The sequence below is a fragment of the Sinocyclocheilus rhinocerous genome, unplaced genomic scaffold (assembly GCF_001515625.1).
Source record: "Sinocyclocheilus rhinocerous isolate Xijiao unplaced genomic scaffold, SAMN03320098_v1.1 scaffold2415, whole genome shotgun sequence".
NCBI classification, from domain to species: Eukaryota; Metazoa; Chordata; class Actinopteri; order Cypriniformes; family Cyprinidae; genus Sinocyclocheilus; species Sinocyclocheilus rhinocerous.
In genome coordinates, this window is record NW_015666566.1 from 471,497 (window position 1) to 485,665 (window position 14,169).

The 14,169-nt window shown below is 43.5% G+C and overlaps 1 protein-coding gene across 1 annotated transcript in view; it reads left to right on the forward strand.

Annotated features, from left to right (window-relative positions):
- Positions 1–14,169, forward strand: part of LOC107732782 (CCR4-NOT transcription complex subunit 1-like) — a gene marked incomplete at its 5' end in the record, with an annotated part of 27,712 nt that overhangs the window by 6,202 nt on the left and 7,341 nt on the right. Inside the window, 32 exons of the mRNA XM_016544198.1 lie at positions 229–355; positions 504–617; positions 706–876; positions 991–1,118; positions 1,208–1,448; positions 1,535–1,654; positions 1,778–1,816; positions 4,044–4,195; positions 4,291–4,441; positions 4,546–4,747; positions 4,861–4,983; positions 5,381–5,505; positions 5,611–5,897; positions 5,999–6,077; positions 6,208–6,438; positions 6,545–6,685; positions 6,779–6,958; positions 7,051–7,167; positions 7,274–7,384; positions 7,500–7,577; positions 7,667–7,844; positions 7,920–8,068; positions 8,152–8,448; positions 8,526–8,666; positions 8,776–8,880; positions 8,967–9,086; positions 9,169–9,363; positions 9,625–9,767; positions 9,855–9,963; positions 10,045–10,214; positions 13,315–13,546; positions 13,657–13,902. Coding sequence (XP_016399684.1) covers positions 229–355; positions 504–617; positions 706–876; positions 991–1,118; positions 1,208–1,448; positions 1,535–1,654; positions 1,778–1,816; positions 4,044–4,195; positions 4,291–4,441; positions 4,546–4,747; positions 4,861–4,983; positions 5,381–5,505; positions 5,611–5,897; positions 5,999–6,077; positions 6,208–6,438; positions 6,545–6,685; positions 6,779–6,958; positions 7,051–7,167; positions 7,274–7,384; positions 7,500–7,577; positions 7,667–7,844; positions 7,920–8,068; positions 8,152–8,448; positions 8,526–8,666; positions 8,776–8,880; positions 8,967–9,086; positions 9,169–9,363; positions 9,625–9,767; positions 9,855–9,963; positions 10,045–10,214; positions 13,315–13,546; positions 13,657–13,902 — 5,002 coding nt within the window. The remainder of the gene's footprint in view (positions 1–228; positions 356–503; positions 618–705; positions 877–990; positions 1,119–1,207; positions 1,449–1,534; positions 1,655–1,777; positions 1,817–4,043; positions 4,196–4,290; positions 4,442–4,545; positions 4,748–4,860; positions 4,984–5,380; positions 5,506–5,610; positions 5,898–5,998; positions 6,078–6,207; positions 6,439–6,544; positions 6,686–6,778; positions 6,959–7,050; positions 7,168–7,273; positions 7,385–7,499; positions 7,578–7,666; positions 7,845–7,919; positions 8,069–8,151; positions 8,449–8,525; positions 8,667–8,775; positions 8,881–8,966; positions 9,087–9,168; positions 9,364–9,624; positions 9,768–9,854; positions 9,964–10,044; positions 10,215–13,314; positions 13,547–13,656; positions 13,903–14,169) is intronic.

The following is a 14,169-nucleotide window of genomic DNA, read 5'->3' on the forward strand; positions in this document are numbered from 1 at the left end:
AGCAAGCACCCCAAAATTAAATTTGTCATTTACACATGTTATTTCAAATCTGTATGCTGTTCCTTGTTGGCATGAATGTGGTCAATGTATAGAAAAGAAATTCTTCTTTTGAGTTATATGGGGAAAAATCTAAATGACAGTTTTAGTTGAATATAACCTGAAAGTGTACTATTGATGCTCTTCATTTAAAGGGATTCCCATGATTTATTGATTTGTGTGTTTTCCCAGTCTTGAAGAGTGCAGGAACATAATCCTGCAGTATGGGGTGCGAGAGGTGACAGCCAGTCAGGTGGCCAGAGTGCTGGGCATGATGGCCCGCACTCACTCTGGGCTGTCCGATGGCATCGGCCTGCAGGTATGTTGTTAACTATAACTGTTAAAATTGTTTCTGTCTGGGCCTGGTTTTGGTTCTGCTGGAATTGTAATGTAACAAAGTTTGAGTTAAAGGATCAGATAGGGAGTCTGAACAGGTTTGAGTAACTAGTTTTTCTTTTTATCTGTAGTCCATCTCAAATCCAGTGGGTGGTGGGATCTGGAGTGATGGGAAGGACAAGAGTGACTGCTCTCAGGCCCACACCTGGAATGTTGAAGTTCTAATTGATGTGGTCAAAGAAGTGGTAAGGCTGTGTTTGTTTTAGATGCATTACCAGATCAAACATTAGTTAGCAGAACAGAACTTAATTTAACTCTGCTTGTTCTTCTCAGAACCCCAATCTGAATTTCAAAGAGGTGACCTATGAGCTGGATCACCCAGGCTTCCTGATCCGGGACAGTAAGGGGCTTCAGATAGTGGTCTATGGGATCCAGAGGGGTCTAGGAATGGAGGTGTTCCCAGTGGATCTCATCTACAGACCATGGAAGCATGCAGAAGGACAGGTTGAAAAAAAGTCTTAGTTTGAAGTGTCGCCAATTCAGATTAAACTAATTTGTCTAGAACTTGCATTGGAAATAAAGTAGCATATTGAAGTCCTGCTCTTTTGTGTTCTCCAGCTGTCATTCATTCAACACTCGCTGATGAGTCCTGAAGTCTTCTGCTTTGTTGACTACCCCTGTCATACTGTTGCCATTGACATCCTGAAGGCCCCACCTGAGGATGACAACAGAGAAATAGCCACATGGTAAGTCTTGACCAATTTAAGACCATCTAGTTTTTCTAAATATTGTGTACTGTATGTTTTATATCTTCTCCTTTCGCTTTGTTCAACAGGAAGAGCTTGGACCTAGTGGAGAGCCTCTTGCGCCTCTCTGAAGTCGGGCATTATGAACAGGTGAAGCAGCTCTTCAGCTTTCCCATCAAGCACTGCCCGGACATGCTAGTGCTGGCGCTGCTACAGATCAGCACCTCCTGGCACACCCTGCGTCATGAGCTCATCTCCACCCTCATGCCCATCTTCCTGGGCAACCACCCCAACTCTGCCATCATCTTGCACTATGCCTGGCATGGACAGGTGGGTGAATTTAACATCAGTTTGAAGAGGCGCAAAGTTCTGTTCTGCTGTCACTGTGTATTAATGTGCCTGGGTTATGTTTCCAGGGCCAGTCCCCCTCCATCCGCCAGCTGATCATGCACTCTATGGCTGAGTGGTACATGAGAGGAGAGCAATACGACCAGGCCAAGCTATCCCGCATCCTGGATGTGGCTCAGGACTTGAAGGTACTGATCTCCTGCTCCTGATGTCATGAGGAGTACATTAATAGGGTTGGAGACTGAAAACAAGTTTTTGTATTAAAAAAGTGGTACTGCTCGAGAGAATGCTCTTGTTTTTGTGCATTGCAGTCTCTATCGATGCTGCTGAATGGTACTCCATTTGCCTTTGTTATATCAATGTTGAAAACAGTTGTGCTGCTTATACTTCAGTTTCCAAGATTTTACATTGAACAAAGTTCAAAAGAACAGCATCTTTTGAAATAGAAATAATGTGTGAAATTATAAGTGTCTGTTACTTTTAATGTTTATTGTAAATTTACTGAAAAAAGTAAACATACTTACCCCAGACTTATGAACGGTATGATATTTTGAATTCTAAGTCAATGCACAATGAAGACTGACGTGTAGGGCTGGGCGATTTGGCAAAAAAATTAAATCTCGATTTTTTTTTCAGAACGTTTGACCGATTTTCGATTTTTTTTTTAATGATTTTTAACTAGTCAACTTAAAAATGTTACTACAACATGATTCAAATAGCTTTTTCTTTATTAACCCTCTAGTTAAAGAAAATTCTATTCTAAGTGCAGCACACATGAAGTTGTCAACATGATGTAAATGTTAAACAAATCACTTGTTAAATATCTTTGCATAAAAGATGCATGAACTACAACTGCATCCTGTACAAACTTGTCTTGTAGCCTACATGTTATACGTTCAGAAATAATAGGCTACAATGACTGTTGAGAATTTTTTTTGAAGCATTTTCAATGTAATTCAAATTCAAAATGACTGCGCACTTGTAAATATATCTGTACATTCATTTAAACGGTTACATTTCTATATATTTCTACTTCTGTATTTAGTGCATTTAATTTTCTGTTTTTTTTTTATATTGGTATTATACTCCATCTCTACTGTGTAATTCCTATGTCTGCTGCACTAGTTTGCACTATGTCCAATACTTTCTTCTGCACTGGAAGCTCCTGTCACTAAGTTAAATTCCTTGTCTGTGTAAACATACTTGGTAATAAAGCTCTTTCTGACTTCTGAAGGTATAACACCAGTAGAATATTAACAATAAATGTTCTGTGTAAACAACGAACAGCAGCTTTCAGCCTGTCACCATGATGCAAACATTAAATATTATGGAGCTTTTCCATTGCGTGGTACGGCACGGTTTGCGTTTCCACTGCAGTTCAGTACCGCTTTAGAGTGGGCGAGATTATTCACATGTCGTTATAGTTGCGCCGCCTCTACTACCACGACTCCTAAAAAAAACGTTTTCATTCCGCGTCGCCCCATCAAGCTCTCGCTGGATATGCTCCTCTGCTATCAACGAGAGGAACGTCTGTTCTTCCGCAACAGGTACCGAGCCGTACCATGCAGTGGAAAAGCGCCATTAGACATACAGTAGTAGTTCTTTACAGGTTTTTTATCCGATTGCGCTGCTTTTCCATTGTTTTTTCTATGTAAACATGGACGCGTTTGACTGTTGCAGCATCTCACGCATGAAATGGCATTATAAAAACGCAGCGCTCAAATTAAAAGAAGTTCACTCATCTTTTTGCATGTTTTTTCTATTCCACTGTCCATGTTGCATCTTTGTCAACTCAAAAGCGCATTCTGTGTGAACGGCACCTCGCGATATGTGCGCATCACACGTGAGCGGTTAATCACGTGTGCCGATATGCGGTTGGATCGTTCTTTTCTCTTTACTGTTATGATTGGCATATTATTAAAGTGTCTAATTGTAGCATTTGGTAATATTTATATTCAGTCGCGATTTCTAAAATGTCTGCTGCACTAGTTTGCACTATGTCCAATACTTTCTTCTGCACTGGAAGCTCCTGTCACTAAGTTAAATTCCTTGTCTGTGTAAACATACTTGGTAATAAAGCTCTTTCTGACTTCTGAAGGTTGCATCTTTGTCAACTCAAAAGCGCATTCTGTGTGAACGGCACCTCGCGATATGTGCGCATCACACGTGAGCGGTTAATCACGTGTGCCGATATGCGGTTGGATCGTTCTTTTCTCTTTACTGTTATGATTGGCATATTATTAAAGTGTCTAATTGTAGCATTTGGTAATATTTATATTCAGTCGCGATTTCTAAAAAATAAAATCGCTGCAAAACATTAAATTCGAATTAATCGATAAAATCGGAAAAATCGCCCAGCCCTAGGTGAGCGTTTATTTTACTTTGCTTGGCAGTGGAATCTGGCAGAAGATATTTAAATAGTTATTAATAAATAAATAATAAATTACTAATAAATGCATATTTGCCAAATAAATATTATGGAGCTTTTCCATTGCGTGGTACGGCACGGTTTGCGTTTCCACTGCAGTTCAGTACCGCTTTAGAGTGGGCGAGATACGTGTCGTGTTTGTCGATTAGGAGCCGTTCATCCAGGCGTGTGTCACATTCCTGAAGAGACGTTGTCCCTCTATCATGGGTGGTTTGGCCCCAGAGAAAGACCAGCCGAAAAGTGCTCAACTTCCTCCTGAAACACTGGCTACCATGCTTGCATGTCTGCAGTCTTGTGCTGGGTGCGTATATAGAGCCCTTGCTCATGTTTTTAAGCATTTTAAGGAAAAGCTTGGGTTGAAGTTAAACACTTGGTTTTGTTGGTTTCTTTGAGCAGGAGTGTGTCTCAAGAGCTGTCAGAGACAATCTTGACCATGGTGGCCAACTGTAGCAATGTGATGAACAAGGCCCGGCAGCCGCCACCAGGAGTCTTGCCAAAGGGACGAGCTCCCAGCACCAGCAGCTTAGATGCTATTTCACCTGTGCAGGTAACTGTGGCATTATCTACTGAATGAAAAAGGCTATTGGTGTCAAGATTGGCTGAATTGTATTTTGATGGTGTTGTACTCAAATATGTCTCTTTGTATTTCAGATGGACCCTCTCTCTGCGATGGGCTCTTTGAGTCTAGGTGTCTCGTCCACCTCTCACACCCCGAGCATGCAAGGATTCCCCAGCCTGCAGGGCTCTGCCTTCAGTAACCCCCAGTCCCCAGCCAAAGCCTTCTCAAACCTGCCCAACCCGACCCCCAGCACAGCTTTCCCAGGAATCAACCCCCTCTCTTCTCAGCTCCAAGGTACCATGAGACTTCAATGGAGTTATGAAACTCTGGTCTAGAACCTAGTGAGGATGCACTACTGTTTTCCAGTTTGTTTGATTACAAATGCATTTCTTGAATTGCTTCTGTAGGTCCTCTGAGCTCAAGCTTGACTGGGATTGGCTCAGGTTTGGGCATGCCCGCTGTCAGCAGTGACCCCTTCGGCACCAGGAAGATGAGCACACCGGGGTTGAACCCGCCCACCTTCCAGCAGAGTAAGATGAAGGCCTGTAAGTGGTGGTGTGGCTGAGAGAGTGCCAGGCGCCTCAAGCTGTATTTCTTCTCAAAACTGGCACTCAGAGCCTTACAAAAGTCCTTTTGACACATTTCAGAGTCTTATCTCTGTGCAATTTCATCTCTGGGCCAAAAATGTCATTAGAACCTAAGAGGAAATACAGGTCAGTCTACATTACTGCAAGATGTTCTTGGCAACCAGCTTGGATCCGTGTGTAAATATTATTTTCTTCCATCAGACATATGAAGGAAAACAAACTGTTTGCCTGGAACTTCTGTTTTGTTTTTTTCTGAATTTGTGCTTTAGTCGGTCTTTCTTCAAATTAAGTGATTTTTAAATTCATAAAGTGCTGTAACAGGTTTTTTCCTTTGCTACAGCTGACCTCTCTCAGGTGTGGCCCGAGGCAAACCAGCACTTTAGTAAGGAGATAGACGATGAGGCAAACAGCTACTTCCAGCGCATCTACAACCATCCGCCGCACCCCACAATGTCCGTGGATGAGGTGAGATCAACAGAAGGAACAGAGTAGAATGGTGCTTTTGCTCGTTCTTAATACGCTAATTTCTAAGGTACAGCTTTCGAATTCATAGTGATTCTTTTAATGTAGGTGCTGGAAATGCTGCAGAGATTTAAGGACTCGAACATCAAGCGGGAACGGGAAGTTTTTAACTGTATGCTGAGGAATCTGTTTGAGGAGTACCGATTCTTCCCTCAGTATCCAGACAAAGAGCTACACATCACCGCTTGCCTCTTTGGGGGGATCATTGAGAAAGGCCTGGTCACATACATGGCGCTGGGCTTGGCCTTACGATATGTCCTGGAAGCCTTACGCAAACCTTTCGGATCAAAGATGTATTACTTTGGGATCGCTGCACTAGATAGATTTAAAAATAGGTACTGTCAGTAGCTTTTCTTGGCTTCCCAGCCACCACACAAGATTTAATTTGCATCTTGATATGTGAATTGTTTTAAATCTGAACCGCTCTCTTCCTCAGACTGAAGGACTATCCTCAGTACTGTCAGCACTTGGCGTCAATAGCCCATTTCCTGCAGTTTCCGCACCATTTACAAGAGGTAACCTAGTTTTTCGTTGTATTTTGGTCATGCCCACAGCGTTTTCCTGTAATATCTCACTCTGCACTAGTTGGTTAAACTTTCAGCTGAATAAGTCTGCTGTTGTATGTTGTCTGTTTTCTGTGTATAGTATATAGAGTATGGCCAGCAGTCCAGAGACCCTCCTGTGAAGATGCAAGGCTCCATTACCACCCCAGGTAGCCTGGCTTTAGCCCAGGCTCAAGCTCAGTCTCAGACCCCCAAAGCCCCTCTACCTGGCCAGGTCAGCACCTTAGTGACCACAGCCACCACAACAACCACCGCTGCCAAAACCACCACCATCACGAGACCTACAGCTGTTGGACCGAAGAAGGACGTGCCAGTGAGTGCACATAATCACTGTTCCATTAATGTCATTTTCTGAAATGTATCATTGGTCCTAGATGGACTCATCTCTGTGGTATTTGATGTTTTAAATTCTTCCACAGCCTTCAATCAACACCACAAACATTGACACCTTGTTGGTGGCCACAGACCAAACTGAAAGGATCGTTGAGCCCCCAGAGAATGTTCAGGAGAAGATTGCATTCATCTTCAACAACTTGTCCCAATCAAACATGTCCCAAAAGGTTTTTTTTTTTTCTTACAATCTGTATCTTTAAGTTATATATCATAAGTTTGTGCTTTTACTTCCTAAATCATCTTTTGCTGTGTTTTTGAAGGTGGAGGAACTGAAAGAGACTGTGAAAGAAGAATTCATGCCCTGGGTCTCTCAGTACCTGGTTATGAAGCGTGTCAGCATTGAGCCCAACTTCCACAGCCTGTATTCTAACTTCCTGGACACACTGAAAAACCCAGAGTTTGTCAAGATGGTTCTCAATGAGACTTACAGAAACATCAAGGTAATTTTCTTGAAATATAACATGATTAAAGTCATAAAACCTAGGTATACCTACATTATGATGACTTAATGTTGTCCCATTTTGTTTTTCAGGTCCTCCTTACCTCTGATAAGGCAGCTGCTAACTTCTCAGATCGATCCCTGCTGAAGAATTTGGGTCACTGGCTTGGAATGATCACCCTAGCTAAAAACAAACCCATCCTGTACACAGTGAGTTTATTTTTATTATCCATTGCCTGAGCTTGAAACACTTATAAAAGGATCCAATTCGTTATTATACCTGCTGTGTGACTGCATTAATGTTTTGCTCTTATAGGACCTGGAGCTGAAATCTCTCTTGCTGGAGGCTTATGTGAAAGGCCAACAGGAGTTACTGTATGTCGTCCCCTTTGTGGCCAAAGTCTTGGAATCAAGTCTACGGAGTGTGGTAATAATCATGCAGTTTTCTCTCCCAATTTTGCAGTCAGGTGTTGAGTGTGGGCCAGTTTTGCAAATATCAGGACATATAACCTCTTTTTAACAATTGGTGCCCTGTTTTGTAGATCTTCAGACCGCAGAACCCTTGGACCATGGGTATCATGAATGTACTGGCTGAGCTCCACCAGGAACATGACTTAAAGGTCTGTTGCTTTCATTGACGCTAAACTTATGGTACATAAGCTTCCAGTGGAAGTAGTTTTCACTCAGTCCCACAATTCTCTCTTCACAGCTTAACCTCAAGTTTGAGATTGAGGTGCTCTGCAAGAATCTGTCTTTGGACATCAGTGAGCTAAAACCAGGAAACCTACTGAGAGACAAAGAGAAGCTGAAGAACTTGGAGGAACAGCTCTCTGCACCAAAGAAAGAGACCAAGCCTCCTGAAGAGATGCTGCCTATAGTTACAACAGGTATAACACTACAACAGGCACGTTGTAAGATGTGTTTTTTCCATAGTTTACCGTTTCCTGTTTAACCAGGAGTAGATTCTGTTCCATTTACAGCTGCTCCGTCAACTCCGGCCACCACCACGACCTGTACGGCCACTGGACCACCCACACCACAGTTCAGCTACCATGACATCAATGTGTATGCCTTGGCTGGCCTGGCCCCGCACATCAACATCAATGTTAACGTTAGTCTTGCACTACCAAAACAACTTTTCTAAATTTTACTTGTTTTCAAATATTACAATTTTCTTCCTCGCTTTTTGTGTAGATCCCATTACTACAGGCCCACCCTCAGCTGAAGCAGTGTGTGAGACCAGCAATTGAGCGTGCTGTACAGGAACTGGTTCACCCAGTGGTGGACCGATCCATCAAGATTGCCATGACCACCTGTGAGCAGATAGTCAGGAAGGACTTCGCACTAGACTCTGAGGAGTCTCACATGCGTGTGGCCGCCCACCACATGATGCGTAACCTGACCGCCGGCATGGCCATGATCACCTGCAGGGAGCCTCTGCTCATAAGCATCGCCACCAACCTGAAGAACAGCTTTGCTGCAGCTCTTAGGGTAGGGAAAGATTTTCCACTCCATCCGGACACACAAAATGATTTAATTTTCTGACTCGCTGAGCATGTCCATTTTAGGCTCCCACACCCCAGCAGAGAGAGATGATGGAAGAGGCGGCTGCTCGCATTGCACAGGACAACTGTGAGCTTGCTTGTTGCTTTATCCAGAAGACAGCAGTGGAGAAAGCTGGACCAGAGATGGACAAGAGGCTGGCAACTGTGAGTCCCTGCACACTATCCTAATTGTTACACCAGTTAAGGAACAGCTGCTTGTCATGGTCATGTAATATCATACAGCCAAAAAAAACTGTATGATTCTGTCTTGCAGGAATTCGAGCTGAGGAAGCATGCTCGCCAAGAAGGCCGTCGCTACTGTGACCCTATGGTGCTCACCTATCAGGCTGAGCGCATGCCAGAGCAGATCAGACTGAAGGTGAGTTCTTTGTAAACTTCTCATTGGGTCAATGGTTTATTATTCTGTATGAAAATGTTAGATTCTGACTTGCTTCTCTTCTCCAGGTCGGTGGAGTGGATCCTAAACAGCTGGCTGTTTATGAGGAGTTTGCCCGTAATGTCCCAGGCTTCCTACCCAGTAATGACCTGTCTCAGCCCACTGGTTTCCTTGCCCAACCAATGAAGGTACAGACCCCATCCTTGAAGTGGTTGTGTTTGGTTGTCACATTGGTTAAGTAGCTCAAAGGTTCTCTTTTCTGCATTGCAGCAACAGGCATGGCCCACAGATGATGTGGCTCACATCTATGATAAGTGCATTTCGGACCTGGAGCAGCACCTGCATGCAATTCCACCTGCCCTAGCCATGAACCCACAGACCCAGGCCATACGCAGCCTTCTGGAGGCTGTTGTCATGGCTAGGACCTCCCGTGATGGCATCGCTGCCCTGGGCCTTTTGCAGAAGGTTAGAGAGACTCTGGGAGAAAAACTTGACTACACTTTATGGCGGTGTTGTCCAATCCTGCTCCTGGAGGGCCACTGTTCTGCAGAGTTTAGCTTTAATCCTAACAACTTTTGGTCTTCAGGATCACCAGAAACGTCCAAGCAAATGTTTTGTAGCTAAACACTGCAGGGTCATTGGCCTTACATGTGTAAGACTGGACATCCCTGCAATACTCAGCTAAAATCTAACAAATCTTATGCTTGCTTGCTTGCTCACTCTCAGGCTGTCGAGGGTCTGCTGGATGCCACCAGTGGCGCTGATCCTGATCTTTTGCTGAGCTATAGGGAGTGCCACCTACTGGTGCTGAAAGCCCTACAGGACGGTCGTGCCTACGGTCCACAGTGGTGCAACAAACAAATCACCAGGCCAGTACTACAACTGCAGCGTAAACTTATGTCACAAGCATCGACAGGTCTTGAACGTCCTAACCTTTTCTTCTACACCCCCTACAGATGCCTGATTGAGTGCAGAGATGAATACAAGTACAACGTTGAGGCCGTAGAGCTCCTCATTAGAAACCACCTGGTCAACATGCAGCAGTATGACTTACACCTGGCTCAGGTGAGGAAAGTGTCTCTAGGACTTAAAAGGAAACTGTTGTAAATGAGTAGATTCTTACACGTGTTTTTTTTTTTTTTTTAGTCCATGGAGAACGGGCTCAACTACATGGCCGTGGCATTCGCCATGCAGCTGGTGAAGCTCCTACTGGTTGACGAACGTAGCGTGAGTCACATCACTGAAGCGGATCTCTTCCACACCATTGAGACGCTGATGAGGACCAATGCCCACTCCAGAGCCAATGCTCCTGAAGGGTAAGACAACTGCTTATGTTGCTGGTCCTGCAATTGACCTATCGGCAAGCCCCTCCCCTCGAACGCAGATGAGCCAATGGCAGTTGAGTATCAGTTGCACGGGGAGTGGAACTCGGACATCTTTAGGTTTCAGAACCATAGAGAAACATTGGAGGATCCGAAGCTTGCATCGGTTTTATGGTGTTTATGGTGTAAAAATGGAAAAAAACGATGTGCCTGGGGTACTTGTAACACTGATTCCAGGTATCCTGAGAGGATGGGCAATAGAATTTATTTTATTACATTTCCTAAACCCAAACAAAACAGAGCAAAATGTCCCTAAGCATTCAACCCCAATCCCAATGAAGACAAAAACGTTCATTTTCTTGTTGTCATACTCTCATTAAGTTACAATTTTAATCTGCTCAAGGAGAACGTTAATGTCCTCTTGTGCTTCAGCAAGGTATCTCTGGCTAAAACTAACTTTAAAGTTAGTGCGTCCATGCTAACGTACAAACCTAAATAGCAGACTGTTCTCACATGTACAATAGGGCTGCACGATATTGGAAAAAACTCACATTGCGATATTTTATTTTTCTGCGATATACATTCCAATATGAAAAAAAAATCACCACATGACTTGAATAGTTTATTTGGGGGAAAAAATAATCGATGATTGGGGTGATTTTGTAGGCAAGTAAATCAGCATATGAAATAAACAAATTACGAGCATAGATAAATATTACAGAACAAAGATAGAAATGAAATAAGCAGTGCTTTATATTTTTCAGGCAAGTCTGTTCAGGTACAGAAATTGAATAATCAAATGTAAAATAACACTGCATAGTCTTCACTGTATTAATTAAATCTAATAAATCGTGGGGTAAAGGGGTCATATGATGTGACTTAAATTTTTCCTTTCTCTTTGGAGTGTTACAAGCTCTTGGTGCATAAAGAAGATCTGTAAAGTTGCAAAGACTAAAGTCTCAAATCCAAAGAGATATTCTTTATAAAAGTTAGAAAGTCAACCATGCCTACCTAAAACGGCTCCAGCCCGGAGTCGTCACATGTGGTTGCCGCGAGCCCGCCGGATGCTCCTTCGTCGAATCCGCTGGCCACGCCGTTCTCAAGCCGGCCTCCGCTCACTCTAGCCCGCCGTGTGTTTCGTTGTGAAAGCGAAACTACTTTGTTTGGCCTTCCAAAAGAGGACACGACTAGAAATCAGTGGTTAAGTTGTAATTACAACACTGTTCCAGAACAGTTCAACCCAAATATTCAGATGTGTGCAGCACATTTTATGGAGGACTGTTTCCTGATCCGGTGAGAGTAGACTACAATGCCGGCTGTTCTGACTCACAGACTGTAAGTAAGTTTTTTAGGCGGGAAACAATGTACAGTATGTGGAAAATGTGTTTTTTTTAACCTTAAACCGCATAAACACATTTCATTACACCAAATACACAAAATAATGTTCTTTTTAGCAACGTCATATGACCCCTTTAAAGCTACAAAAGTGATTTTTCTTTGTGTTTTGATGTTTGACTAACATTCATAACACAGAAAGCCTCAGGAACATTAAACTGCTGTCAACCAATATACTGTTACATACATCCATTTTCTTTCTCAGTTGTTTTCCTTTGCCTAAGCCATAAGCAACTGCGTTTACAAGGATACTTGCAGAGCAAAGTATTTCAGGCACAAATAGATGCAGAAGTGAACCGAATTCAGTGTTCACATGCATTTGCGTGGCTCTCACCATGCCTACAACAGACGCGAGCAGCTCGGGGCGACGCGACAAAATACAATGAACTCATTATCAGTGATGCTGTCTACACTGGATGCGGAGCGGCACGACAAATCCGCGACAGTAAACTGATGTTGTGTTCTCTTTATGACGTACTAACACAAAGTTGAAATGATTGGCAACGTCGCTTTGTCGCGTCCAGTGTAGACAGACTTTGAGGCCATTCACATGTAGGGATGCAGCGATTAACCGGTTTCGCGATTAACCGCGCTTTAAAATGTCACAGTTAATTAATCGTAAAGGTTCCGCTAAACCGAGTGTTTCTGTTACACGGAACGGAACTGTTGCAGCTTGCGCAAAACGAAAACAAAGTTACACTAGCGGTGCACCAGCTTAAAATGACGTGCTTATCAGAGGCACGGAGGCTACTACATGCATTAGATATTTTATACATTAGTAATGTTGGGAAATGAATAAATGCATAATAATCGTCATAATCGTAAAACCGTGATTATTCCTCAGACAATAATCGTACCAACAAAATCTATAATCGTTGCATCCCTATTCATATGTCGCGCCTAAAAATGCGTGGGAAAATGCCAGTCATGCCGCTTTCTCCTTCTTTCCAAAGCGCCCGGGAGCTTGCGCTTTGGTGGCATCTGCCGTTGCTAAGCAACCGTGACCTGCGCTCTCCACGACGACGTGGAAGTTTCAACAAAGGATAAATGGATTTCCAGCACTGAAAATTGCGTGCAGTAGGTCTGCTACTATAAATATAACGATCAGTAGCTTATACTAAACATCGCACATCCTGCGATGTGACTATCGCAGATGTGCACATCGCGATGTCAATGCTGAAACGATATATCGTGCAGCCCTAATGTACAGTGTAGGTCAGAAACACATAAACGAAGGTCTACATTTCAGTGCCTCTCCATATGAAAATGGTTAAATGTAAATTAATTGTACCCTGTGATATATGAACAGTGTTGATCCTGCATGTTGTCATCTGCGATCGTGACGGCCGTAATATGAGACTTCTCCCGCTTGCATTAATCTGAACCCTTGCTTCGAGTTACCCCCACCATATTTATTTTAAAAACTTTTATATATATATATAATATATATATATCCCTCCATGGAATATTTAATTCCCACTTGAATGGTGGCCCTTCCGTGTCCAAAATTGTTCAAAAACATCGTGGGACAAGGTTTTCACACTGACAGCTGTCATTGTAAGAGAGTGAGCAGCTCCATTTGTTTGTCCGAGGGAGCAACAGTAACTAAGGGGGGCGGGGCTTACTGATAGGTCAATTGAGTGTCCGATTGGTTACGAAAAATTTAAGTAACCTGGAATTACTTCTATGGAACCCCTAGTTTGCCCCAGCTGATGGATGTTGTCCGTTCCAACTATGAGGCCATGATCGATCGTCACCATGGTGGGCCGAACTTCATGATGCACTCTGGGATTTCTCAAGCCTCTGAGTACGATGACCCACCAGGCCTTAGAGAGAAAGCAGAGTACCTGCTGAGAGAATGGGTCAACCTGTACCACTCAGCAGCTGCAGGAAGAGACAGCACCAAGGCCTTCTCTGCATTTGTTGGCCAGGTTAGCAATAACACTCAAAATACAAACGTTTCAAGTCTCAACTTGGTTCCTCTCAATGCTGTAATTGACCTGCATTACTTAATTCACACATGCCTTGTTTTTTCTTACAGATGCACCAGCAGGGCATCCTGAAGACCGATGACCTCATCACTCGCTTTTTCCGGCTGTGCACAGAAATGTGCGTGGAGATCAGTTACCGCGCTCAAGCCGAACAGCAGCACCCAACCACCAGCCCCGCCATCATCAGAGCCAAGTGCTACCATAACCTGGATGCTTTTGTTCGGCTCATTGCGCTTCTTGTCAAACACTCCGGAGAGGCCACCAACACAGTCACCAAAATCAACCTGCTCAACAAGGTTGGAATGCTTACAATGGTTAGATGTGGCTCAGTGGTGACTTTAAAGGGGTGGTTGATTGCGATTTCACTTTTTTAACGTTAGTGTGTAATGTTGCTGTTTGAGCATAAACAATATCTGCAAAGTTACTAAGCTGAAAGTTCAATGCAAACGGAGATAGCGTCTTTTAAAATTCTGGTGGTTTAATGCCTACAAAAACGGATGGTAGGGACTACAACGAGTTACTTCCCGGGTTTGTGACATCACAAACCCAGACAAACCCCGCCC